Below are 24,960 nucleotides of genomic sequence, written 5' to 3'. Positions count from 1 at the left end.
GTTCCTCCGCGCAGGAAGCATTTATCGTCATCGGGATCATAGAGTCTCCCCCTCCCCCGCCGGATTCTTTATCCTATCCTCCTGTGTGGACATCCGGTCCCGACTCCGACCCGCGTCGAAGAAGTCACATGCGCGCGTTTCTAATCCGACCTCGGTTGTCCCGGTTATCCGGAAAATCCGTTAGCTCGTTCTTCACGAGGTGACGAAACGGCCGGATCTGCGCGCGAGATCGGGAGGACATTATTTCGTACCGTCTGATTCGCGCGTATCGCTGAGGATAACACCGCAGAAATCGACGGGATCTCACACCTCCCGATCCCGGCGGTTCGCACGACGAGCTCCTACGTGCCGCAATAATCATACGATCGTGACGCTCGTACGGCGATTACGCGCTATCCGTGCATCTTTGCGGCATCCCTCGTAAAGCAACGATCGACGCGTACAGCCATTAGCGCATGTAAACTGTTACATGCGATGCGCGCATCCTGCATGAAATATCTCCGCGGCAGAACCGTCATCGTCATCGTCGTCGTGCTCGTCGTCGTGGAATTTGCACGGTGCGCCGTCGAAGAGGCAACGGAACGAAACGAAGACGAGAGACTCCGTTCCAGTTGCGTGAATCACAAGAGCACCTTCCTTGATCCCGTTAATCTTGCGATGTCCACCTTGGAACAGATTCCAGACGTGCCACTACCGGCGGACGTTATACTTCGCGAAGCTGAGCGACGCACCGGGTTCTTCGTGAGAAGAGCAGCGCCCGAAGAAATTACCCGGCGGGCCACACCCGGCGTAGAAATTTTTCCAGATTTTCCGACATACGGCACAGATTCCGATTGGAATGCCCAAAGTTCTCCCAAAATAGATTAGAAAAATTTCAGTAGACCGTTATTTACACGAAATATTTTATTACGTATTTTGATTAGATTCAGATCAGTTTGGATTAAACATAAGATATGAATAAAACACAACATAGCACACGTTCATCTCATTCGAATTTATATGACACATTTACGTAAAATCTGTATGTACGAGAAATATGTATAAAAAAGAATAGTGTCAATATTTGTACGACCACCTGAGGATCGCTTCTACGTTATCGACGCTTAACGAATTTGTCATTGATTTTGGCATCCCCTTAATAAACGGGATTACATTTCTATTATATATAATATTATTATATTTCATAAGGTGGACGTAGCATGTCGTGTGCGTGTGTGAATACTTAAAGTGTCTTGTGTATTTTGTTCAATCATAGTTTAAAATGGAAGACCAGAGACGATCTTTGGGGAAACGTTGGGGATGATCGAATAGGATCCGTTTTTTACGCTCCTCACTTAATCTTATATGTAAAACATTACATTTCTAACCAGGAGATCTGTATAGATTTGCCGACTAGAATCCAAGATTATTTCGCGAAATCTGATCGGATCCGGTAATTAGATTCCAAGAAATGTTTAACACGGTACGAAGGAGGGAATCATGCGTGGCCTCTGGCCGGGTATAACCTTGCGTCGCTGAGCTTTGTATCCTCGAGACTTAACCTTGCTCGTCTCTCTCGTGATATTACGGTGCTGTGACAGCGGAACACACCCATGAGACGACGGCTTATGCGTCTGTCGCGTTCAGAGACGATTGTACCGAAGATAACCCGCCGGATACAAAGTCTGATGTCATTGGCGATCTTTCGAATCGATTCGCCGTGCGTAGCACAACTCGCTGCACGTTGTCGTGTGTGTAACACACGGTCGGCAATGGCGATTGACATTTGCAATAATTTATCGGCGTATCGTTAAATTCCCCGCCACAGCGGAGGAGGGCCGTAATACCCGGCACTAACGAGGTACGCACCGAAGCAAGCACCGGTGCGCGCGTCTCGTCGTCGTTTATGCCGAATTGTTCGGGGACGACTGACGAGATTCCGAGCGGTCCGGAATCGTATCAAGCGGGCGCACTCCTGGAATTAATTGCTATTTACAGAATAAACTCGAATGCTCCCGGGATGAGTCGCGTGTGAATAAATTAACGGGATGGAGTAATAATTGAATCGAAATTTCCGTCATAATATATCGGACATGATTCAATCTGCATGCATCAGACACGCGACAGTGCGTTTAAAAGGAGCGTTCGGGCTCGGTGGCACGGATATTCCGTAATCATTAGCAAATTTTGCGTTCGGTAACAATGCAATTTTTATATCTCGCCCGAATGCAGGCGATGAGTGGCAATTATCGGCGCCGTATAATTGGAATATATCATGAAACGCGCGCGCGCCCGCGCGAATACGGCGAGTAGCGCGACGAATTTTAATTTCAATAAATTGATCAAGTAAAATTCTCGCTATGATATTCGCACAATATTATAAACGCATAAAGGGAATACGCGAGCGTAATTCAGGCGAAATCAAATTTCGCTGTTTAATTTTAACAATCGCAAGATAATTTTAATGGCCGCGTAATTCACTCTGCTTGAAATAAACATGTGCTCCCCCCCCCCTCCTCCTCTCTCTTTCTATCTACTTGATTTTCTTAACGCTTGAACGCGCATTTTTATCGGTAATATAATCGAATGAGAGCTTTACATTTGCGCCACATCCATCAATATTATCTTCTCTTGCGCGCGGGGAATATAAAAATTTAATTATCGGCTCGTGTATCGGAGAAATAAAATCGCGCTGTCAACGGTGTGCGACTTCTCCCGGGCGCTCGTCTACCAACCGAGGAGTTTCGCAGACGCGTTTTCAGGCGGATTCCGATAATTAAATTCCCCGGCCCGGCGATCAGCCGTGGCTAACGGTGGTGCGATAATCAACGAGCGCCCGTAACGGCGGTAGATCGTATCGGCTTCGCCAACCAGGCAAGTCTAATCGTCTTTTACGGCTGTCAGCGGCCGAGTCGCGACAAGCGGCGATAGATACTCGCGTGCGGCCAACAATCGCCATCGGGGGAACCAATGCGCGCTTAGACATAGGTGCAAATATGCGTCGTAAAAGCGGGGCCGTAGGCTTCGACCGCTAAACATGGGCGTCGACGTGTCTCGGTGTTGCGACCGCCCATCGGTATTCCCCGTTGGTCGCTCAATAATAATTTATACACATTGCGGCGGTTCGGTTTGCAGGGTAAAATCGCCTTGACGATCACCGGCGTATCGAGCAAATAACGCATAGAACAATAGATAAACAGATAGAGAGAGAGAGAGAGAAAGGAAGAGACAGGGGGGACGGTAGGAAGCATCTTTTATCACACGTTCTAGAATTCAATCTCCTTAGACGCATTAGAAAAAGTACAGTTTCTTATATAGCTGCTATATAAACATCAATTAATTGATGATAACATGAGTGAGGAGAATTTCGTAAAGCAAGGAATAAAAGTACGTAATCGTCGCAATTATGAAAAGAAAATGCACTTAGCCAAACTGACAAAGAGAGAGAGAGAGAGAGAGAAATGCTACGGTCGTCAATTAAGCGTAATCGACGGTGTGATCTTTCGCGGGCGATCGGTTCCGCGCCTTCGATCACGCTAATCGCGCTCGCCTTGTCGTCGTGTCCGTCGCGAGAGCGCGCGCAATCACCGCGGCCGCGTTACCGCGATCGCGTGGACGTTACTTCGCGCGAGCTTTTCTTGATGCGCGCGCCAACTACGCGCTGTTCCCACCCGCGGATCGGCATTTCTGCAATCGTCACGATCGATTGCGTCGTCGACGGAGAGTGCGGGTGTGCGGTCGCGATTAGCGAACTGGCTCGCCGCGCGCCGGCGGTAATTTATGTCGACCGGGTCGCGCGTTGCGAGCGAGTCGCGCCAATTAATAATTCAAACGCTCGATCGCGCGTCGCGGATCGGACGCTGAGAGCGCGCCGCGTATCCGCCGCGGCTTTATAATATTTCACGCAATTACGCGTGCGACGCGTGTGTGTAATGGAGAGCGGCGATCGTTTCGCGCGCCCGCGCGATCCGCGCGGAGAGCCTTACTTTCGCGACGAGCGCGCTCGTTAATTCCTTTTTCGGGCGTACGGCGAATTTACGGGGGTTATTTCTCGGTTCCTGCGTGTTCCCGGCAATTAGAGGAAGCGCAACAGATGCGGGGTACTGGGTTGCGCGGCGCGACGTCGCGATAGAAACCGCCACCGGGACACCCGTGTGTGTGCGTGTGTGCGTGTGTGCGCGCCCGGTAACGTAAGCCAGCGTAAATTACAGGCCGATACGCGGGAATTAATCGAACTCCGGCGATATACGGGACGAAACGTACACCGTATATATGTATATTTCCCGCTGGCCCATACAACACGGTCCAATTAAAGGAAAAGAAGCGTACTTGCGAAGGCAACTTTCTTGCGAGCGGCCACGCCGTGCGCGCGACCATAGAGATATATTTACTTGCCAATTAGCCGCATTCAACTCGAGTAGCGGATTCTTGGACCGGTAATGCCGAATAATGAACGCGCGCACCGGCTCGTAGAGCTCGATAGTTTCTGCGTCTCGTATATCCGCCGGCCGGAATAGCGATTCGCGAAAGCATAACCGATCGATTCGGTCCACGTATCATAGATAAGAACTCTCGAACGCTATCGCTTGATCGATTTTATTCGCGGACCTAACCTTCGGCGATAATTGACAGCTCGAGCGGATAACTCTTAGCTTTAGCTCTCTGATTTTCTTCCTTTTTTTTCATACACGGATCGCGCGATACTCCCGATAACTCGCCGATTTCCTTTCCTTTTCTTTTTTTTTTCTCCGCACCGAATATCGGCTCTGAATTATATGAAACGTTTGGAACGTGGAATCCGATAGCGGGCCGAAGTCGCAGTTATTAAGTTAAATCCGCCGATCGACGGATATCGGCGAATCGGAGATCTCCTCGACCGGGGGATGAAATATTGCGCGAGTGTAACTAACGTATGCGCCATAACTCCCAATTATTTCATTTCGACTGAGAGAGCGCACGCGAGTCGAAACCCATGGACGTTCTGTCTATCGCTATGCCCGATCGTACGCCGTATTTTCGGCCAATAAACTCCGCCCGAAAGAGTCGGCGGAAATCGTTAATCCCCTTTTTGATCATATCAAGACGGGTCTCGCTCCATCTCTCTATCCACCTATCTATCTATCTCTTTCATTTTTCTCTTTGTTCGAGCACTCGGAACAGTGAGCAATTACGAGCCGAAAACTGCGTTTCTCGGACGCCGAAAGATAGAAACGGGAATGTTCGAATCGATATACGTTTTTTCGAAATTCTCCCGAGCTGCGACTCGGGGTCGACGAGAAGTCAACGACGAAATGTCCCGCTCGTCATCGTCGGAGCCACCGCGCGGCAACAAATCACTCCTTATATAGCCGATCGAAGTTTGTGGACATGTAAAGCGAGGAAGAAAGTGAAAGAGCGAAAGGGGGAGAGAGAGAGAGAGGGGGGAGAGCAATAAAATGAAACCGACGGCGACAAAGGAGAAAGAGGAAGAAGAGAAGGCGGAGGAGTTGGAGGCGAGAGCGCCGTGAGGCCCCATGCCGAGCCGAGTCACGGCCGGACTTCTTTCTCTCCGAGATCCTTCGACGAGGCCCCGCTCCTTCTTCTTCTCCTTCTTCTCCCTCTTCCCTCGCCTTTATGAGTCTGGCGCCGTGATTTTTCACGGTCTGCGTCGAGGGCTAATCGAAATAGCGAGCGCCACCTCGGCCCGACTATATTTAGCCCTTTTAAGGGCTCCCGCCTCTCTCGCTCCGCTTCGTTGCTGATTTCTTTTTTTCTTTCTTGCCTCCTTCCCACCTCCCTCTTTTTCATTCTTACTCCGTCAGCATGCGAAAATATCCGCCTCGTGACATCGACGACGATGACACGGCATTCCGACAATGTACTGTGTAAACAATCCACGTTATTAGGTATTAATAGATCCGCCGGAGTGGCGTGTAACGAAGCTCGAATCGTGACGCACAATAAATCGATGGGATTTATAGCAGCGCACCGTCTACGTGTTGCCTACGATCCGCCTGTCTGTTTGTCTACTTCGGTTTCGCGGGCCAGATTTTCTCGTTTTATCGAAGAGAGACACCGTTCGCAATCGACACGACGAAGCGGATGTAAATTTTTCTTCAAACACCGTCACATCACAAACTTGATCGTTACAAAATTGGTGAGTCGGTTGAAATGAGCGATTAAAATGAACGCTGAGACAATTTGAATATGCAATTAACCCTTTGAGTACTGAATTATTTTAAGATTTTTATGCCCATGGAACGGATTTAATTTGTCGCTATATGGATTAATATGTAAAAGTAATACATTTTATGCCCAAGTAAGCAGATGACGAGTCTCACTCGTCAAATGTACCGAAAGGGTTAACCTTCCGGCGGGCACATGTGCACGGAGTGCACGCGCATCGGTTTTATGGGGAGAATGCACGTTAAATTCCATCCATCGGTAGCGACACTCGATTAGTTTATTCCTTCAGTGTTATCCCGTCTCTCGAACTGTGCGGTCACAGTTTCACTATGGAGGAATACAGAGTGTAAACACGAGGTTTTAAAGAGGACATCGTTGGCTCTGTGTACACAGTGCACTAACACACCTGCTCTCGCAATCATTTGAATATCAACGTAAGTATAGTTCTCCTATATAATCAATTATATATTTCCAATATATTTTATATCAGCGCTTGAAAACCTCAATAACTCGCGAGGGTCACCAAGTTGCACAATCGGAGACTGATTCCTAAACTTTACTTTATCTCATTGCTGTTGTACGTTTTATTATATTAATTCATAAGAGACATAAATAATAAATTGTTACATATCATAAACTCCTTTCGTATAATATTTACTTCACGATAAAATGCCTGATCCTCGCAGGCTTCCGTTAATATTCCACAATGCACTGTTCGCACGAGGCGGCCGCTCTCGTAACTGAAAAACGCCCGGAAGGTTAAACTTATTGTCCCTTTCCTTCGATTCAATGTAAGAAAGAAGAATTGTAAAGACTTGTAAAAATATTGATCCAGTCCGGGAGAACGAGAATGTCAGCTCACCCCGAATATCACCGAGCGTTCGCCTCCTCTACCTACCTCCGAAACCTACCTTTCGCACCTTCTTTTTGTACCGACCATGCGGACCTTCGGAATACTTGTTCCATGACGCCTCGCACGCCGTCGGAGGTCCGAGCCGACACCTTCGGAACAAGAAATAGAACAATGCGAACCGATGTTGGATCACGATGCGGATTAGCGCGAGCGCAGCATCAATCAGCCGCCGGGTCGTTGATAGGTCCCGCCATTTGCCCGTCGGATAGCGATTGATGGCCCGAAATAATTGAGGCGGCGGCAGGTTGCGCGATAAGTTTCGCGCCCGTCGACTTACGTGTTACTTCCTCTCATTCTCGGGAACGCGATATCGAGCGGTGTCCTTTCCTTCATCGGCGAATGCTCGCATTTCGCGAGAACCGAGCATAATACTTGGCAGCATACGCTGATATAAGCCAACTCGGTGGAAACTCAATTTCCAAGTACTTAACGGGAGCACACTTATATAATATTAATACCCGCGAGAGATAGATCCTCCCCCTCACCGCTGAATCTGTACCCCGCCTTAGTCCGGTCCGCTCTTCTCTCCCTCGTAACTTCGTTATAATCTCATATACATCGCATTAATATTTCCGCACATCATCGCCGTCGGCGGTGCTTGCACAAAGTCGCGAAGAAATACGCCCCCGCAAACCGCCTGCCATTTCTCGCGCTCGCCGCTCTTCCCACGCCGAAGATCGCGATTTCTTCCATTCTGACGAGAGAGACACAAGAGAGAAAGAGAGAGAGAGAGAGAGAGAGACGAAAGACTACATGTTGAATTAGACGTAGCGAACTGTCGTCGCTTTGAAAACGACACGCGTTGTGAGATACCGCGCGGATACAATGGTGCATAAATTCGACGTAATAAATTTGCAACACGGTGCAACCACGACAAACGGAAGTCGGCTTTCAAAGTCGCCAGGTGCGCGCGATCCCGGCGCGCCGAGCGCGCTATCGGCCGCGCGGATAATCCAGGTGGCGAAGCCGGGGAGGAATATATATCGGGGGACGGCGGTTCCAGCAGCGCGAAGGGTTAACGAGCTTTTCAAAATGACATACGCGCCGACCTGAGCGGCCCATTCGGCATCGCCGGGACGAACCCCGTCGTCTGGGCGCGTCTGGGTAACACGAGACCCGGTTTTGTGTTTCAGGCGGGCATGCTGCACGGCGACCACGGCGAGTTCTGGCTGGAACCAGTCGCCGTGTCCCTGGAAGAAAAACGCGGCGTGTCGCCGGACGGGGACTTAGGCGCCGGCGGTGCCCGCCGCTCGTCGTCGGTCTATCAGGGTCCGACGGCGGGCCGGCCTCACCTAATCTTCCGCCGCTCGGCCGAGCAACGGCAGCTCAAGATCGGCGTCGGCGGCCGTGGCAAGCGACGGCGCAAAAAGAAGAGGAGACAGGAGAGAAACTGCGGCACCCGCGGTGAGAACAGAGCCCCGACACCTTCTTCTTGTTCCTCTTTCGCCTTTCGTCCGCGCGCCGGTCCCCCGTACGGCACACCTTGTCCCACCTCTCTCTCTCTCTCTCTCCTTCTCGCTCCCTCGCCCTCTCTTGTAATATGTATCGCATGTATTTATGTGTCTGCCGCGCGTATAATGTAATTGGACGCGCCGCAGTACGGAACGTGGGCGTGTCATCGACGCCTCGTCTGTCCTTTATTTTTCGCCGACGATAATATCCGAGCGGGGGGAGGGGGGAGGCAGGAAGGAAGGGTACGAAAGAGAAAGGGTGTGGAAGCGAGTGTGTGTAGTCTCACGCGCGGGAGTACCGCGCGGCGGTAATGTACGTGGCATAGGTGACGGTCGCGGCGCGCGTTTCTCACACTGTCATTTTTCCGATCGCAGTAATGACTCCGTGATGTCTCACGATGGGAGGTGATGGTTGCCGCGCGCAGGTGCCGTTCACCATGCGAAAATCTTCGACGCGATCCCTGTCGCTATCCGAATAACGCCCGCGAGTTGATCGAGCCGATTCGTCGGTCGCACGAATCCCGCCGAAATCACCGGCTACCCGCGTCTACGGTCTTCGGCACGACTTCGAGATACGACTGAGAGGCCGCCCCGACGACCCCACATTTCAACGGATTAAACGGCTCGCACGAGCCGATATAGAAGTAAGATCGCCCGGTTGATATGTTCCTCCGCGCGGGTACGAAGCCCGCGCGAGGGGGATAATCCAATTCGGCGCGAACCCGTAATTAACTGCAATGAGTATCCATTTCGGCAAAGCCGACCGATCTGTCGGGCGGACCAAATGAAATCTTAATTGCGGCCCTGCAATCTGCCAATCTGCATAAATCAGCCGGGGCATGTCGAGGCGTCCAACAATGCAGAAACTATCCCCGCGTCTCGGGATCTCGATTGACAAGGATGAGGGGCACGGCGAATCTCTCGCGCGCACGTGGGGAAATATTGTAGGATAAATTGCCGGAAAATTGTGCGATACCGGATCACAACGGAATTATCCCAAGTCGAGGGAGGGAAATCTCAGTTCTACATTTCAGTTTATTTAGGTTTACTTCAAAAATTTCCCCGTTGCGCCCCCTTCGATGCTACAAGTGGCAAGTTTTCTGCACTTGAGAACATAATATAGAATTAAGTAAACTCAACACAAACATCGACACGGGATAACTGAAATTATGACGTGTGTTGTAATCTTTACTGATGTATTTCACCGTACACCGTGAAAAATTACGACATACAATAATAATTTCAGTCATAATTCCGGTGTAGTAAATAACGTGATAAAATTTCGTCATAATTTTCGCTATGATATTTCACCTGTGTAAAAGTGACGCTTTGTATATCCGCGATACAGCGCAGCAAGCTTGTCAATTATTCACGTAGACTCCGACCGGCACTTGCGAGCTTTGGTCGCGCAGGCGAGAGAGACAGGCGAACGAGGAGAGAGCGCGGATTCGAATATTAGCAACTACGGTAATCATGACAGCACGTGAAATATCCGACAGAACCGCGTCGATTGACAGAGACGCGGCTCGAATGGCAAACTCAACCGGGCCTGGTCCAGGTTCAAGGCCGTGGCCGAAGGAAACATCAAACGAAGCTACCAAGGTGGCACCGTTCCAAGAGATCGATCAGCACACCGCGTCATGTCGAGGTTCTTGTCGTCGCCGACTGGACAATGACGTTGTTTCATCAGGACGGCGACGTCGAGACTTATCTGCTGACCATTATGAACATGGTGTCCTCACTCTATCTCGACCCCACCATCGGCAATTTCATCAACATCGTCGTCGTCAAAATTACTCTCATCGAGGACAAAGAAAAGGAGGTATCTGCATTATTTATCGGGTCACTCTTAGATTGATTCCCCGCGATAGACGCGCCCGGATGTTCGTGATGATACTTTGAAATATCGATACACGATCATTAGATATTCGATATTTTGTTTCTTTCGTTGATCTTTCGTTTCAAAACAAATTTTTTACTTAAGATAAAGGTTCATATTCGTTGAAGAGTCTAACAGTCATGTTTATTAATCGGAACGTTAGTTTCTTTGGAGCATGCCAATGATGAAGTTTGTTTGGATGCGATAAAATTTATTAAATTTGAAGAGATCTTTTTCTCGGAGCACGCATTTTCTCAGGAGGCTCGTTGAAAAATCTCGGCATGGCTGCTCTCGGATTCCTCTCTGACAATATATAGAACCTCGGTAGAAATGTATCTAAAGGACATGTCATGAAGTAATGATTTTCTCTAATATCGATAAACTTCTAATCAATATATCCGTATATCGGTATTATGTATTTCGATTCAAAATATCGATATGCTCTTCCGCACATCTCTACCGCGAACTGACACGTTCCGCGTCACTCCGGACGGATCGATTACTCGAGATTTAACCGTTTCTGTCCCAGAAAGAGCTCAACATCTCGGACAGCGCGGACGACACCCTGTACCATTTCTGCAAGTGGCAACAGGAGCAAAATCCCGGCGACGATTCGCACCCGAATCATCACGACGTGGCGATTCTGGTGACGAGGAGGGACATTTGTTCGCGCAAGAGTATTTGCAGCACCTTGGGAGTGGCGCATGTAGCCGGCATGTGCCAACCGGATCGCAGCTGCAGCGTCAACGAGGACAATGGGATCACGTTGGCGCACACAATCACGCACGAATTGGGACATAAGTAAGCGAGAGCGCGCGGGATCGCGTCTATATTTGCCGAAAGGGGAAGCTCGATAGAAACGTTTTGAATGATAGAAAAGGTTCCGAGTCGAGATTTCAATCCCAGTTTAAGTCCGACTCGATTCTACATTAACTGTTCAAAGATCTTCTATCGTACTCCATTGGTGCTGCAAACGGGGAAGTTATTTTCTCCGCTTGGAAATTTAACGTAGAATTAAAATTTAAACTCTAAAGAATTAAATTCCTCTCGTAGCATTTACCGTGCTGTGAAGCACTTACTGTGCTTCTTTAATGCTACAAGTGGAACTTATTTTGGGGTTTTTTTTTTTTTTACTTGAAGACTCAATGTAGAATTTAAAATGCCGTCGGGGCGAATGTTTTACGCACACGAAATAAAGTCCTAATTAACGTCTCAGACGCAACGTCACGTTCACGTGTACGCGCAATTTCACGAATATGCATTCCACCGTGTGTTCAGTTTTGGAATGTACCACGACACGGAAAAAATCGGCTGCAGTAAACGCGACGGTGACACCTTGCACGTGATGACACCTTCTTTTGAAGTGGACGCTGTCGGAGTCGCTTGGTCCAGGTGTTCCAGGAGAGATATCACGAACTTTTTGGAGTAATGAAAACATAAAAAAAATTACTTCAAGTAAAATTCGATAAGTGGAATGTGATATGACGATTTCTACGCGGAAAACGTGCTGGATTCAAGTAAATAATTATGCCAATATTCCTTCTCCAAATTTTCACTTGGATTAAATAAATTTCACTTGGATCAAGTAAATATATTTTATTTGAATAATTTACTGGAAAAATATTTTATTTTGATGAAGTAAATATTACTTAACCCGAGTAAAAATTTGCTAGGGAGTATCGGAGCAATTATTTATTTCGACCCAGCACTTTTTTCGTGTAATTCTCACTCTTCTTCTCGTATCTTTTATCTTACTCGCATAGGGGAACGTAATAAGTGTAAATATAAGCGTGGATTTCTCCTCGAATTCCAGCCAAGGTAAAGGCGACTGTTTGGAAGACGAACCGTCGGACAATGATTATTACACATATCCGGACTTACCACCCGGCGCTATGTACAACGCCGAGCACCAATGTAGACTGCAATTCGGTGTAAAGGAAGCCGCTGTCTGCTCTCCGTTGCAGGAGGTAAACAGAGATCATCGATCGGTAGGCGATCAGATCGGACTTGACCTCTGCCTGGAGCAACCTAAATTTAAACGCGACCGCGACTCTTGTGATTCCAGATATGCTCGAAACTTTGGTGCATCGTGGACGGCACGTGCAGCACTATGCTGCATCCGGCAGCCCCGGGAACGCACTGCGGGAAACACATGGTACGATAAAAAGAAATATGATAAATCCTTTGTCGTTGATTAGATCGTCGATTTATCTCGGGAGCTTGACAAAGTTCGCAAGTTAGGAAAGACGTTCGGTAACTTTTCGCGACTTTTTTCGCATTGTTTCCTTCACAATAAATGTATGAACGAAACGCTTTACTAACCCTGCCTCTCATTCGTACCCGCCCTGATCTCTCCTACACTCGATTCTTCGTTAAGCACAGCTCTACGTCGCTGCTTACAGTGGTGTCAAAACCAGGAATGCGTGCCCATCGTCGATCGACCGCGGCACATCGATGGCGGCTGGGGTGAGTGGGGCTCGTGGAGCAAGTGCTCGAGAACTTGCGGCGCCGGTGTCTCGATAGTCGAGAGGAAATGTGACCATCCGGAGCCGGCGCACGGCGGAAAGTTCTGCATAGGCGAGAGACGCCGCTACAAGATCTGCAACACGAAGCCCTGCCTGGAAGGCAAGCCGAGTTTCCGCGCGGTGCAGTGCAGAAACTATAACGGCAAAGAGTACAAGGGAAAGAACTACACCTGGCTGCCGTATTTCGACCAGAGTAAGGGAACTTTTAAGCGTTGTTCGATGCGAACGTTCTCCGCGCGGTCGCGCCTCCGTATCTCCGTAACTCGGCAGGCTGCTTCTTCAAGTAGACCCGGCGTATGTGTAAGAAGTCAGGGCTCGCACGCGGCAACGCGAAACGCAATTAACGAATGATTCCCGTGTTATGAGTCACGAGACACGAGAGGACGCGCCCGCGCGATCTAATTAATATGACGGTTTAAACGCGAACTAAAGGAACTATGCGAAAATAAGGAGTTAATTGCCTGCATAATACAACTGACAATTTAATTACCAAACGTAGTTTTTAATTATGTGGGAGTTAAGAACTAGGTACGGGGACAAGAAAATCAGTTGAATCAATTAAACTTCAGTTGTGTCATATGGACAGCTAATTTTTACTTTTATTCGTGGGAACTAGTTTTTAACTACATGAGCTAATTTTTAGCTGTGGGAAAATTTCCTCCATGTGCAACGTGTACAATTTCATTTGCATCATCTCCCGTTTAGTGGAGCCTTGCGAACTCTACTGCACCGACACGGACGAAAGCGTAATCGTACCTTGGGGAGAAGCTGCGCTCGACGGTACCCCGTGCAATGTTGGTACCAGGGACATGTGCATCGCAGGCATATGCAGGGTTAGTATACTTTTACAAGAAGAAGAGAGAGAACAATTTTTTTTATTACGCGCATAGAAAATTTTCTGGGATTTGATTGGAATCTATCTCGATTTTCCAAAAATGATGGTTTCTGACTGGAAATCCGTGTGAAGATCCGGATTAGAGATATAATTTTATGAAAAGTGCGATTCTAATTAGGAAACCCAGACATATTCCATTTTCTCTGTCCAATGTTTATCCAAAGCTTTCTTTTTATTAGATTTCTATTTTATATTTACGTTGAACAAGATACACGAAAAGCTTTCAGGTAGGGAAAATGAGATCTATCCGGTTTTTTCATATAGAAAATTTTATGAAATCTAATTGGGATCTCTGCTCTGATTAACCAATTAAGTTGCAATTAAACGAGAAACCCATACAGATTTCATTTGTTCTGTCTAATATTTCCTTAAAGTTTTCTTATAATTGGAATAAGAATAGAATTCCTAATTGGTATTGTAATATATTATTTATTTCTTTAGGATACGTTTGGATAATCTGAATCAGAATTGATCTTATATTTGGGACTGTTTGAGAAATTTCTATACGAGTACATCGAAAGGCCTAGCAATTTTCTAAATGCGGTTTAAAAGCTGGATCGGACAGAAAGACACAAATGTTTTTGATGTTATCCGAATGTTTCCGATTCTCAGAAGGTCGGTTGCGATTGGATAGTAGATTCCGACGCAACGGAAGACCGCTGCGGTATTTGTCACGGCGACGGTACTCAGTGCGAGACTACCAGCGGCTTTTACAACAAGAGCGAAGGTTTGGGGTACAAAGAAGTGGTCGTGATACCGGCCGGCTCGCGAAACATCAAGATCGAGGAGACCAGTCAGAGCACGAATTACATCGGCATCGGCGCGCCGAATTCCGACAAGTACTTCCTGAACGGGAAACGGTGCGTATGCCGCGAGATTGGAAGTTCTCGAACTGCGCGCGAGCGACAATGCGCGCGAGCAGCTGGTCGCGAAATTCAAACGTAATTGGAGGCTGTAAAGCTCTAACGCGGCTATATAATCCATGCTTCTTATCGTGCCACTCGCGATTGCTCGAGTTACGTATACACTTTTATGGGCGAGCGGGTGAGAATTCGCGGCAACGCGCGACCCTATCACGCTTTAACGCGAGAAACTTTCGCGCCATTAACGATCGTGATCGAAGCTCTAAGCCGAGATTCTGATCAGACAGGCAGATCACTTTGGCGGGCGAGTATGATGTCGCCGGGACGCCAGCATTGTACGAACGTGAACAAGATAAAGAGAAGATCAGAATCCCGGGACCCATCAAGGAAGCCATCACGGTCTACGTGAGTGTTTCTCAGCGATTCGACGTACCAAACGCTTTTCTATCACAAGAATTGAGAATTATAAAACAAGTAAAATGAAATAAGTAACGTAAAATAAAGTAAGCAATAAATAAATAACTATGTAGAAGACGGGATAATAAGTAGGTATATAGGAAACGAGACTACAAATAGTGATTGACGATATTATACGCGTCTTTTCCGGTATGCAGTCGATCTTGCAATTTAGCGAGTGTTAACGAAATTATCCCGCACCTACACTTTCAGGTCTGTTTTTTTTTTTTCACTGAACTAGTGTAAACTTGTAGAACTTAGAAAGAGACAGATATACGGCTAAGATTTCTGATGGAAGGAGGAAGAGAAGAGAACTGGTACAAATTAGTCCTGAGCAGCATGAATTGGTTGGCTAACCATTGCCTAACGTTTGTCCAACGTTAGGAAACGGTTGACCATCTAATTTTCTCGGAGTGCAGCCAGTTCGATGAGAAAGAACGGACCTTTCATTTCGACCGTCGTTATTAAATAACTCCTGCCATTTCAGGCAATTACCCGAAGTCCCTCCAGCGGCAACGAGGTGCATTACGAGTACACGGTGCCGAAAAAGGAACCTATACGCGCACCGGAATACTCGTGGGTGTTCTCCGACTGGAGCCTCTGCACGGTCACTTGCGGCAAGGGCACTCAAACTTCGCAGCCGGTCTGTCACGAAAAAAAGAGTGGCATCGTCGAGAACCACTTCTGCGACGGTATAGAAAAGCCGCAGCCGCAGTCGCGTGAATGCAATTTGAATTCGTGTCCCACGAGGTGAGCTAACTTGAAATTCGACCGTGCCGGCCATCTTCGACGGCGCGTCTCTGTTTCGTGGCGCAAGGTAGATCCTAGACGGTTGATTAGAATTCCGCTCGACCTTCGATCGCCATCTTTTATGTAATTTTGCCCTATGAAAAAGAGAAAGAGAGAGAGAGAGAAGCTGTGTTCTAAAGGACGCCTCACAGGCATTCTTTAGACGTCTTACTATCTCAAAGACGTCTGTACAATGTCTTAGGACGGCTCAGGCTTGGAACACAACGCGTTGTACGTCGCTGTCGGATGTCGGAATGCAGCCGATGGTTCTCCAATGCGGAGAACTCGTTTTCGAAAAGTCAATTCTCTCTTCGGGCCCATCGGCTGGGCTCGACATCCGACAGCGACGTATTGTGTCCCAGACCTCGATGTCTTCTGGGTTATTTCCGTGCTGGTTTCCAACATCCATTCAACGCATTATTCAGAGATTAGATCAAAGCCCGGAGTTACATGGTATTTGATTAGACAAATAGCGGCGTCTCGCTAACACACACCCGATTGACATATTTGACCGACTGATTTCAGATGGTGGGTCGGCCCGTGGCAGATGTGCCCCGTTACGTGCGGCAAAGGCGCGCTGCGCAAGCGATCGGTGATGTGCGTGGTATCCGGCACGGATCGAGCGGACCTGGCCGTGCCTGATCGCGATTGCAAGAAGAACGAACGGCCGAAGGAAGTCGAGCCGTGTCCCGATCTGCCGGTATGCGGGCCCACCACGGAGGTGCCGCTGATCGTGTACGCTGACAATAAGGACACGTCGTTTTATAACATCAGCGACCAGGACGGCATCACGATAGTTAATGGCCTCACCACCGACGAGCCGGAGATCCTCGAGTTCGACAACGTCGTCGACGAGAACCCGGACAATTCCATGTACAACACCAGGCCGAAGTGGACGGTATCGAAATGGAGTCACTGCTCGAACGGCAAGAGAAGCCGGAAAGTCACCTGTTTCGTGCCGGGCGATTGTAATCCGGATAACAAGCCGGCCAGCGTCGAGGACTGTCGCAGCGGAAAATGGATCACCGGTAAGCTCCACTGATCGGTACTTCGTGCGTTCCTATCACGAGACGGTCTCTCCCTCTCTCTCTTTCTTCGATGAATATAATTAAAATTCTCTCTCATCGTGCGGAGTAATATTATGCAGAATGTTACCGCACCGTGAGGCTAATTAAGATAATCACCCTCGAACTCCCCGAGTGCGAAGATACACGGGGACGAATTAATCATTCGCCGTCCGTACGGTCAAGTTTGTCACGAACGGCCTCACGCAGGGTGTTTATTAACTCTGATTTCAGGAAATTGGGGAACTTGCAACGCGACTTGCCTCGTAAAGTCCGGAGTTAAACAGAGGGAAGTGCAGTGTCGCGATCGAGCGACGAACTTGCTGTCCGACGATTGCAACCCCGAGAAAAGACCGTTCGACACGAAGCGCTGTTATTACCGGCGGCAGTGCTACGAGAAATATGGTAATTGCATCCTCGCAGTTGAGAGCTCCCCCGTTCGTCTCTTATGAGAATCCGTCATCTTCTCCTTCTTTTTTTCCCTCCTTTTCTCTCCTTTCTTTCGCGCAAACTTCCTTACGAAGCTCACGGTCGCCGTATCAGAAGGTACGTTTCCAAGATCTTGACAACAAATAGTGAAAAATAGTAGCGTAATCACGACATTATTTCCGGAGATCCTCGCGAAAAGTTTCTTCGTCGATACTGCACGATATACGTGTATTATTTACGATCCAACTGTGTCGGGCGATATTGAAAATTTAAGCTCACATTCGTCGCGCCTTGGTAATTGATGTTGAACGGAAGTTTTGAGGCGATCCAGCAGAGTCGTAGCGGAGTTAAGAGAATTAGAACGTAGCCCGCTGTGTAATGCTAAGTTATGCTAGTTATGTTACCGAGAGAGCGTTCGGCTTGTCCAAAGTTGCGGAATATGCCCTCGTCCGAAGGCGGTGAGAAACTCGAATTTACGTGGGGTAACCGCAACTCGTAACGACTTAGTTTACGAGATCGCACGCGACGCCACTCGATTTGCATGCGCGTATGACGCGTTCAAATACTATACAATAACTTATCGCGCGTAATATCCCCGAGCTGTAACAACCAACGCCATCGAATTATCAGATGGAAATCGCGAACCCGAAATATTTGCACGATCAGTTTCGACTCATTGAACTCTCTCGGATGCTCGAAATATCGATTTTCATCTGATAACGCACTCGAAAGAATTTGAAACGTTCTTTGACTCTGCTCGCAAACGACGAGCGGATTTATCCATCGTATTTCCATTTCCACCAAAATTTGAATTCGTCGGCTGAATTTAGAAAATCCCGCTTAATCGATGAAATGTTACATGCGTACACATACGAATGTGACTCGATTTTTCAGATTGCAAGAATGGCATACCCTCGCCGGCCGTGTGCGCGAACTACAGACGCATGTGTGAAGCATCATCGATCGCAAAGGAAAACTGTTGCGCCGCATGTATGAAACGACGGCGACACGTCCGTCACAACAGACGTCACATAACCGCCGAGTGACGAAGTAAAAAGCCGAGTCTGCAAGAGTCCCGTATTTTGCGACTCGAAAGAGAAGAATCTTTGCAGGGGACCCGTCCGTCCTACCTTGTCCATACGTCGAATTAAGATATTAATTAACGATATCGATAGATTCAAGTTTCATGTTTAACATGTGCAACGACGATAGTGAAATGCGCGACAGAGGGTGATATTACGAGATTATATTTTGTAACTTTGTACCACACACACGTATACATATATGTTTATGTATATTTTGTACGGAGATATAACCCTAGAGTGCCTTATTAGCGTGCCTTAGGTTTCGTTAGGATACTAATTAAAAGAATCGTTATAAACGCCAAATATTTTTCGGTATTTTAGTAGAATAACGTTCGACATTAACAGAAGAGACTAATGTTGTTAGAAAATTTTTATACGATAATAAAAAAGAAACAATTCTTATGTTATGAATCTGGTTCATCGCACTTGCCATGTTACTCGACATTTCTTTCGGATAAACAATTTTCTTTTACTAATACCAGTAAGTTTTTAACAATAACACTTGTAACGTTTTTCTGTGAAATTATTATAACGCGATAAAAATTGTTGTATTTTTATAACTGTATGGCTAAGAGAACCTTCGAATACGTAACACAGTAAGATCTAGGATATTTAATTGTTTTAGGAGTAAGATTGAATGTTCTTATCTGGCGAATTCAAAGGATAAATTTCTTAATCGAATATCCACGCTTGATATATGAATGTCCGAAATAATTCACAAATAATATTTTTGTATGCTTTTTTTATATTACGATATCATGAAACTTTTCCCGTCTATTTCGACTTAATTAGCGACAAAATACGCAATGAAGTAGCGTTAACTATTAATCCTTACGAATAGTTTATACGTTACTATATTTTCAAACCTTTTACTAATTTATGTTAAATTATTTTTTATATTCATCTATATATGTAATAAAAGTTCCTCCGTTCTTTCACGAAACGAAGTATATATATTTCACAGCCAATTTATAAGGATAACCGACTACTGTTGCAATTATTTGCAATATATATAAACGCCCTGAGAATATTAATATTTAATACTCACCGTTGGCGACGACCATCACTATTGTGCTACATTTTCGTGTTCATTAAACGACCGTAGCAGCCTAATATCAATCTCGTCGTATATTCGATATTTTTATCGCGACACACAGCGCACCGCGTCTCTATGACCTACGCCGGACAAGCTTTTGGGTCAAGTCATGTCGAAAAGATCCTCTCTCCTCTCTTTGCCTGCACGACCTGCTTAAAGTATCACGACGGTCACTAACGGTATATCTTCATGGATATATGACCTCATACACGCTCCACTTGAGTGTAAATGTGCGGAGCACGCAGGAGGTGGCCTGCCGTCCTTTCAGAGACGCTTACTCGATACTTCCCGGAGGAGCCGTTGCCGTTATATTCTGTACATTTGAAAGTTAAATGGATTTTTGAAACTTCAACGTTGCGATCCGGTATTACGGAGAATCTTAATTAAGGAGTTAAGTCATGCAAGCTCCTCGCTCGTTATATTCTCCTGATACGATTCTGTGAAAATTACGCGGCGTCCGGAATCTGTCAGAGTTTAGTTTGGTATTAGGAGAACATGATCAGCGAGAGGGTTAAGGAGTTGAGTCATGCAGGCTCCTCGCTCGTTATATTCTCCTGATACGATTCTGTGAAAATTACGCAGCGTCCGGAATCTATCGGAGTTTAGTTTGGTATTAGGAGAACAGAATCAGCGAGGAGGTTAAGGCGTTGGGTCATGCAAGCTCCACGCTCGTTATATTCTCCTGACACGATTCTGTGAAAATTACGCAGCGTCCGGAATCTATCGGAGTTTAGTTTGGTATTGCATGACTCAATGCTTTAACCCCCTCGCTGATTCTGTTCTCCTGATACCAAACTGAACTCCGATGGAATCCGGACGCTGCGTAATTTTCACAGAATCGTATCACGAGAATATATAGAGCGAGGAGCTTGCATGACTCAACGCCTTAACCTCCTCGCTGATCCTGTTCTCCTGATACCAAACTAAACTCCGATAGATTCCGGACGCTGCGCAATTTTCACAGAATCGTGTCAGAAGAATATAACGAGCGTGGAGCTTGCATGACTCAACGCCTTAACCCCCTCGCTGATCCTGTTCTCCTGATACCAAACTGAACTCCGATAGAATCCGGACGCTGCGTAATTTTCACAGAATCGTATCAGGAGAATATATAGAGCGAGGAGCTTGCGTGCCTCAACGCCTTAACCTCCTCGCTGATCCTGTTCTCCTGATATCTAAACTCCGACCGAATCCGGACGCTGCGTAAAAGTCGAAATACATCAATATAAAACTGACGTGTTACCATATACGTACAATCGAAATATCTGTGATAAGATTCGAATCTAGAGAATCTACGCGTTGTTAAATATTAGATACTTAGCGAGGAATGAACCATCAAATCGACGTCAAATTAATGTCAATGTTATATTGAATCGAAATTACATTGAATCGAAATTATATTGAATCGACGTCAATTTGACGTCAATATGTTCATTTCTCACTAATTAGTAGCTAGAGATCTGTAAAATCTCCAATCTTAGAAATCAAACGATCGTTAAAATATGAAAAATGTTTTTGCAAAATATTTTAGAGACAAACATTATGCATCAGCTACATATATATAGAATCAGATTGACATAATGAAATATAAATGAAACATAAAAAAAATACTTCTTTCTTTAATGTGCGGATATCGATAAAAAAGATATTGGTAAAAATGTTAACATTTAGTTTATAATATTAATTTGGCATATTTAAATTCTTTATTAATTGTATTGATTTTATGTATTATCGAGCAAATTTAATTTTTGAAACACCTATTTTCTCAAAGCACATACCTTTACTTTCTTTTTCACATACGAGTTTGGTGTTTTTTTTATGTTTTATTTATTTTTCATATTTTTAAACTCCTTTCGTTAGTTTCATAAAATCGGTAATATTGATCGGTAATAAATTCCCGGGAAAAAAATCATATATGAAATTTATTTATATATAACTATACATAATCATATATGTCAACAACGAAAAAATATTGTTATTTAGAAATTATATGCAAATAGAATCGAAGTAAATGCTTTTGACTACTCGTGCTTCCGGCAACATGATATCGACATTTAATTAAATGCCATAAATAATCTTTTCCATACGGACATATATGATCGTATATATAGCCACATATATGGGTAAAATTCATATATTATTTTATATAATTATATATAATTTTATGTAATTATACATAATCATATATAATCACTTTTTCCCGGGTTGACTGCCTGATTCGCAATACCTCAAGCATGGTCCTTACTCCACCGTTTAACTAAGCGGCGCAAATGATAGAAAATGCCATTACACCAAGATCTGCATAACTCGATCCAAGTTTCTTCTCATTTTTCTTATCACACATACCCTTGGAACGCTTGGAAATGCTATGTTGCATCAGTGCATCCATTTTAATACGAATGCCCACCGCGAGAGGCGCTGTTATTAAGTTCCATGAATACAGTAGTTTCCTCCATTCATAATTAAGTCGGGTAACCTGTACGCTTCTCTGCCACTTTTGTTTTGACAGCTCGCGAATGATTGATTGGTGCCGCAACCAAGTTCGTACAATTGCGAGGGATTTTGAGTGAAATTTCCCGCTGTCTGGAAAGCATGACGTGCGGTAGAATAATGCTCACGAGTTGTGTCTAGCAAGCGTGTTTACAATAACTCGTGAAAAATGTCCGCGATTATAGATGACAAGGTTGTCGCAGGTGCAAAGGGCTCAAACACCGTTAAGGAAGATCCGATCGTGGCGTTGACGGTAAGCAGAATCTGTTAAACTTCTCCCATCGTTTATTCTGTTCATAAATTACTTCGAGTTATCGAGTAATGGTTTTCAATTCAAAATGATACAACACTGCTTTTATTAATATTGATTGATCATTACAAATTTCAGGAAAGGGTGAACGCTTTGTATTTTTTCCGGGATCGCTATTTCGAGACGCATTCTATCGACGAGGCGATAAAGAAGAACAGTGACGTGGAGAGGGAGATGAAGGACACGTTGAGCAAGTTCGACGAGTGTAAAGGATATGAGATTGACGGTTCACGCGCAAATTACTATTACTTAAAGGGCAAAGCTCTGAACGTTGTGGATCGTTTCATTCCGCAGGCAGAGGAACTATTGAGCAAAGCTGTGAAATTGGAACCGAAATTGATAGAGGCTTGGAATGAATTGGGAGAATGTTACTGGAAAAATGATGATATGCTGCAAGCGAAGAACTGTTTCATCGGTGCCCTGCCACACGTACGTTTCCTTTCTTCTTTTCATCCATAAGATCTCTGTCTGCGAATGACCGCAACCTGTTTGGTAACTATATTTCCTTTCTTTTATAGGATAGAAATAAAGTGTCTCTTCGAAATTTATCAATGGTACTTAGACAAGAGCAGACTTCGTCTGTGGAACAGCGAATAAAAAATATTCAGCAGGGTGTGGAATATGCCAAAGAGGCTGTCAGCCTGGACACAACAGACGGCATATCCTGGGCCATATTGGGAAATGCTTATTTGTCTTCCTTCTTTACAGTGGCGCAAAGTCCAACTACCTTACGTCTGTGTATGTCAGCATACATGCAAGCAGTAAGCTAACTATGGTTGATATTTATCTGTCATCGTCGCATGTTACTTCACGTATTTGTGGGAAAGCATTGTCCTTTAAAAGAAGAATGACAACTGATATCTGATTATTGTTAAATAGTTAATTGTTTACCACAATTTATGATTATTATCGAACTAAGATAACCCCGCGATAAGTATCTTATTCATCAATGCATCTCACGTTGAGTTTGCTTTCAAGTGAATTTTACATAACGTTTATATAATTTTCTTTTTATTTTCTTAAATTGAAAGACTCTTGTATTGTTTTCAGGAAAAAGATATCATTGCCAGAAGTAATCCTGATTTGTTTTATAACAAGGCGGTAGTAAGTATCGATAAACTTTAGTGCTGATCTCGGCATTAAACGTATTTGTTAATTAGGCGCATGAAATTGCACCAACCCGGTAAATTTGTTTCAGGCCTTGAAATATCAGGAAGAATATAACTTAGCTTTACGTTCGTTCGAAAATGCGATGGCGCTGGATCCATTATGGGAAACCCCGCGTAACAAGCGGGACGAATTACTACAGTATCTTAAAGATATACAAAATTCGATTAATAACAGCGGATACGTAAAACCAAAACGACTGTATCAAATGATACGGGTACATATATAGCGTCGGATTAATAATCAATTAATAGTTGCTATACAAGTTCTGTTAATTGTATAACGTGTGATTTTGGCATAATATACATATTTATAGGTTTATGATTAAATACACAGGCATTGGATATTAAACACTTAGGACCATACAAGGGTGGATCGTACACATCTGGGGAGAAGTCTATCAAGTTAGACCTAATTCCATTGAGAGAATTAGCTCTCGGACTGAACACGGAGAAAGTCGTGTTTGGAAAGGTGGTTTGTTGGATACAGGACTCGGATTGCGTCCCGTTGTGAGTATTTATCCTTCACACCTTGTTGCGCATATTTCTCTATTTTCTATGTTCAGTGTTTTTCCCATTAAAAATCTATAATTATCTGTTTCTCTTTATTCAGTGCTTTTTGTCTCGTCGATGAACAAAAGACGTGTATCGTTGTTACTGTGTATAATTTAGCTAAAGGTCGAGGAGTCACGGTCGGAGACTCCGTTGGTATACCGGAACCTTTTGTCGTACATCAGAAGTTCTCCTACATAGACAATGTGAGTGAGACGCGCACGTTACAATGTAAGGTTTGTCGTTTTTTATACAATCATATTTTTCTTCCCAGGATTTCGATTACAGATCTATTCGCATCGAAACACCGGTCATACTCGTAGTTAACGGAAGAAAGTTAGGCCGGGAACAGCAAGCCGGCGCGAACTTGCACACCTTCAAAAAAACGGATTAAGTCTGAGATGAAGTACGTTGATCGAGCGACGAGTCACACAGAAGCTGGAGAGGATGATTTTCTATCCTGTCCTTTTTCAACGGCAAAGGTAACACGCGAAAGTAACGCAAAGAAGCTCGTCGGTATACTTCGTTATACTTCGGTACATTGCTTTCCTCAAGTATACTGCGCGTGGCACGTGAATTCAAAATGAATATATCTATAAAAAGCGTTACATTGGCATTAATCAAAAATAATCTGCAGCATTATTTAGAGCATATATGCTACGTTATAACAATTTTATATTTTATAACAACGTACAAGAGAGAAAGGTACTCACATGCACGTCTTTGAACCATCACATCTTTGAAATCAACGAAACTAAGGCTAAGACGTACGTGTTATTGCGATATTATTTGCACAAAAATTGGCAAACATCGCTAATTTACAGAGTTGTAAGCGGCAATACTCGCTAATTTA

General features: G+C 45.3%; 2 protein-coding genes across 2 annotated transcripts in view; both read left to right on the top strand.

Annotated features, from left to right (window-relative positions):
* Positions 1-19,353, top strand: part of LOC106743966 (A disintegrin and metalloproteinase with thrombospondin motifs 7-like) — a 59,289-nt gene extending 39,936 nt beyond the window's left edge. The window contains exons 4-17 of the mRNA XM_014618326.1: positions 8,191-8,461; positions 10,008-10,330; positions 10,917-11,188; positions 11,666-11,812; positions 12,201-12,354; positions 12,453-12,542; positions 12,790-13,105; positions 13,618-13,745; positions 14,420-14,667; positions 14,958-15,075; positions 15,614-15,876; positions 16,441-16,943; positions 17,214-17,384; positions 18,303-19,353. Of these exons, the coding sequence (XP_014473812.1) occupies positions 8,191-8,461; positions 10,008-10,330; positions 10,917-11,188; positions 11,666-11,812; positions 12,201-12,354; positions 12,453-12,542; positions 12,790-13,105; positions 13,618-13,745; positions 14,420-14,667; positions 14,958-15,075; positions 15,614-15,876; positions 16,441-16,943; positions 17,214-17,384; positions 18,303-18,454 (3,156 nt within the window). The 3' untranslated portion in view covers positions 18,455-19,353. The remainder of the gene's footprint in view (positions 1-8,190; positions 8,462-10,007; positions 10,331-10,916; positions 11,189-11,665; positions 11,813-12,200; positions 12,355-12,452; positions 12,543-12,789; positions 13,106-13,617; positions 13,746-14,419; positions 14,668-14,957; positions 15,076-15,613; positions 15,877-16,440; positions 16,944-17,213; positions 17,385-18,302) is intronic.
* A 2,895-nt stretch (positions 19,354-22,248) lies between these two features.
* On the top strand, positions 22,249-24,930 carry LOC106743961 (tetratricopeptide repeat protein 5-like). The gene is made up of 8 exons (XM_014618320.1): positions 22,249-22,332; positions 22,468-22,818; positions 22,908-23,150; positions 23,440-23,493; positions 23,588-23,773; positions 23,893-24,065; positions 24,169-24,313; positions 24,382-24,930. The coding sequence occupies exons 1-8, from the start codon at positions 22,249-22,251 to the stop codon at positions 24,499-24,501; spliced, it is 1,356 nt and encodes a 451-aa protein (XP_014473806.1). The 3' UTR covers positions 24,502-24,930.
* Positions 24,931-24,960: the final 30 nt, after the last annotated feature.

This window comes from Dinoponera quadriceps, unplaced genomic scaffold (genome assembly GCF_001313825.1).
Source record: "Dinoponera quadriceps isolate SergipeBrazil2010 unplaced genomic scaffold, ASM131382v1 scaffold1128, whole genome shotgun sequence".
NCBI classification, from domain to species: domain Eukaryota; kingdom Metazoa; phylum Arthropoda; class Insecta; order Hymenoptera; family Formicidae; genus Dinoponera; species Dinoponera quadriceps.
The sequence above is the reverse complement of the archived record's forward strand: the minus strand, read 5'-3'. Positions and strand labels throughout refer to the sequence as shown.